A 2025-nucleotide genomic window follows, 5' to 3' on the forward strand; every position below is an offset into this window, starting at 1 on the left:
CCCTCTATTCGGAGAGCCGAGAAAGCTACCGAGAGTATCTCGCATGCACTGCAGAGCCTGGAAAGCTACCCGGGGTGCATTCAAAATGCTAAAAAACAGTAACAAACAAGTTTCACAATGGACACGTTGCTGGTGCCCGCTGGAGCAAATCAGTGATATCCGGCTCAAGCAAATCAATGAGATGACAGTGACAGTGATGAGAACCATATTATTAATTTATAGATCAACCAAGATTATTGGGGAGGCATGGAGAATTAAAAATGGTTTCAAAATGTGGACTATAATGAGCAGAGTAAATAATAGAATTAAAGAATTTGAGTGTAGACCAGAGAGACAGCACAGGGGAGAAGCTATCTCCCAGTACAATTCCTGGTATTGTATATGTTCCCCAAGCAGGGTGTGACTCACAATCCCACCTTGTAAACCACAAGGCAAAATCATTGTTTTTCCTAAGAGGAAGTGTTTGTTGCCTCATTGCATGAGAATCAGCATAAATAGCCACTACTGGCCCCATGACATTACTTTTTAAGAAATAATTTTCTCAGCGCTGCAATCACCTCCTTATTCCGGAGGCTGTATATCAGAGGATTAAACATTGGCGTCACGGTGGTATAGAAAAGAGACAGCAACTTATCAGTGCCAGGAGACTGCATAGACTTTGGCTTTAAGTAGGTGATACTAGCGGATCCAAAGAATAAAAGAACAACCATCAAATGGGAAGAACATGTGGAGAAAGCTTTTGCCCGGCCTGTGGCTGTTGGCAGCCTCAGAATGGTGCCGATGATTTTGCTATAAGACGCAAGGATCAGCATGAAAGGGGTGACCACAAAGACAAGAGCTGTTATATAGAGAATCACCTCCTGGAGTAAAGTTTTTCCACAGGCGAGCTTGAGAACAGGGAGGACATCACAGAAGTAATGCTTAATTTCCTTCCACTTGCAGAAGTGCAGAGAGAACATTTCACACGTTTGCAATACCTGCAATGGGATTACACTGGTCCAGGATCCAACAGCTAACAGGACACATACTTTGTGGTTCATGACAAGAGGGTAGTGCAAAGGGTTACAAATAGCCACGTAGCGGTCATAGGACATCACAGCCAGGAGCAAACACTCCGTAGATCCCAGTGACGCGAAAAAATACATTTGAATGGCACACTCCACTCTCGAAATGCCTCGATACTTCGTCAACAGGTCCTTTAGCATCCTGGGGAGAGTGACTGTCACATAGCAGATTTCTAATGAAGAAAAATTGCCCAGGAAAAAATACATGGGTTTCCGTAGTGCAGGGTCAAACTTGGTTATGATTATTATGAGGCCATTTCCAAATATGACAATCATGTAAATGATGATGAAAAGGCCAAATAATAATATTTGGAGGTTTGGAAGATCAGAAAATCCCTGTAGGACAAATTCTGTCACCGTGGAAGTGTTGCCTTCTGCCTTCATCTCTTCATAGTTCATATCTAGGAAAGAGTTAATCAGAAAACAGGTCAATTCACTTTCCAGGCTTTTAACGTCTTTGATTATCACACAATTTTTACTAATCTTTTATACAACACTTAAGATTCATATACATTTTTAAATTATTATGCTTACTTTTTTATTAATATGAAAATCAACAAGAAAATCCTGTCAATAATTTTATATATTTGTTGTCCTATTTGTTGCATATGAAGTGTTAAAACAAAAGTTTGTGATTTATCAAAGTTTTAAATATTTTAATATGAAGTATTTTTCATTTTTACATTGTACTTTTTTCGGTAAATTCTTAGTTCAAAATCAAATTTAATTCTTCTACTTATATAGAATTTAAGTGTTTACAGACCTGCAGTCAGTTTTAAAATAATAACTCTCATGAAGGGCTTTCAAAGATTGGTTTCTCTTTGAAGTTTTGCTTATTTAAACCATTTAATTATAAATTAGTGAAAATTAAAGATCATATATGAATTAATTTCAAACTGTCCTTCAATGTAATATCTCTGTATGTTCAATGTTGTATCAGTGGTCATAATGTTGTACATGA

At 37.8% G+C, this 2025-nt stretch overlaps 1 protein-coding gene across 1 annotated transcript; it reads right to left on the reverse strand.

Moving 5' to 3' along the window:
• Positions 1-518: 518 nt before the first annotated feature.
• LOC101544922 (olfactory receptor 10AG1-like) lies at positions 519-1469 on the reverse strand. The gene has a single exon (XM_004621714.2). It carries the CDS (start codon positions 1461-1463, stop codon positions 519-521), a length of 945 nt encoding a protein of 314 aa, XP_004621771.2. The 5' UTR covers positions 1464-1469.
• Positions 1470-2025: the final 556 nt, after the last annotated feature.

This window comes from Sorex araneus, chromosome 6, assembly GCF_027595985.1.
Source record: "Sorex araneus isolate mSorAra2 chromosome 6, mSorAra2.pri, whole genome shotgun sequence".
NCBI lineage: Eukaryota > Metazoa > Chordata > Mammalia > Eulipotyphla > Soricidae > Sorex > Sorex araneus.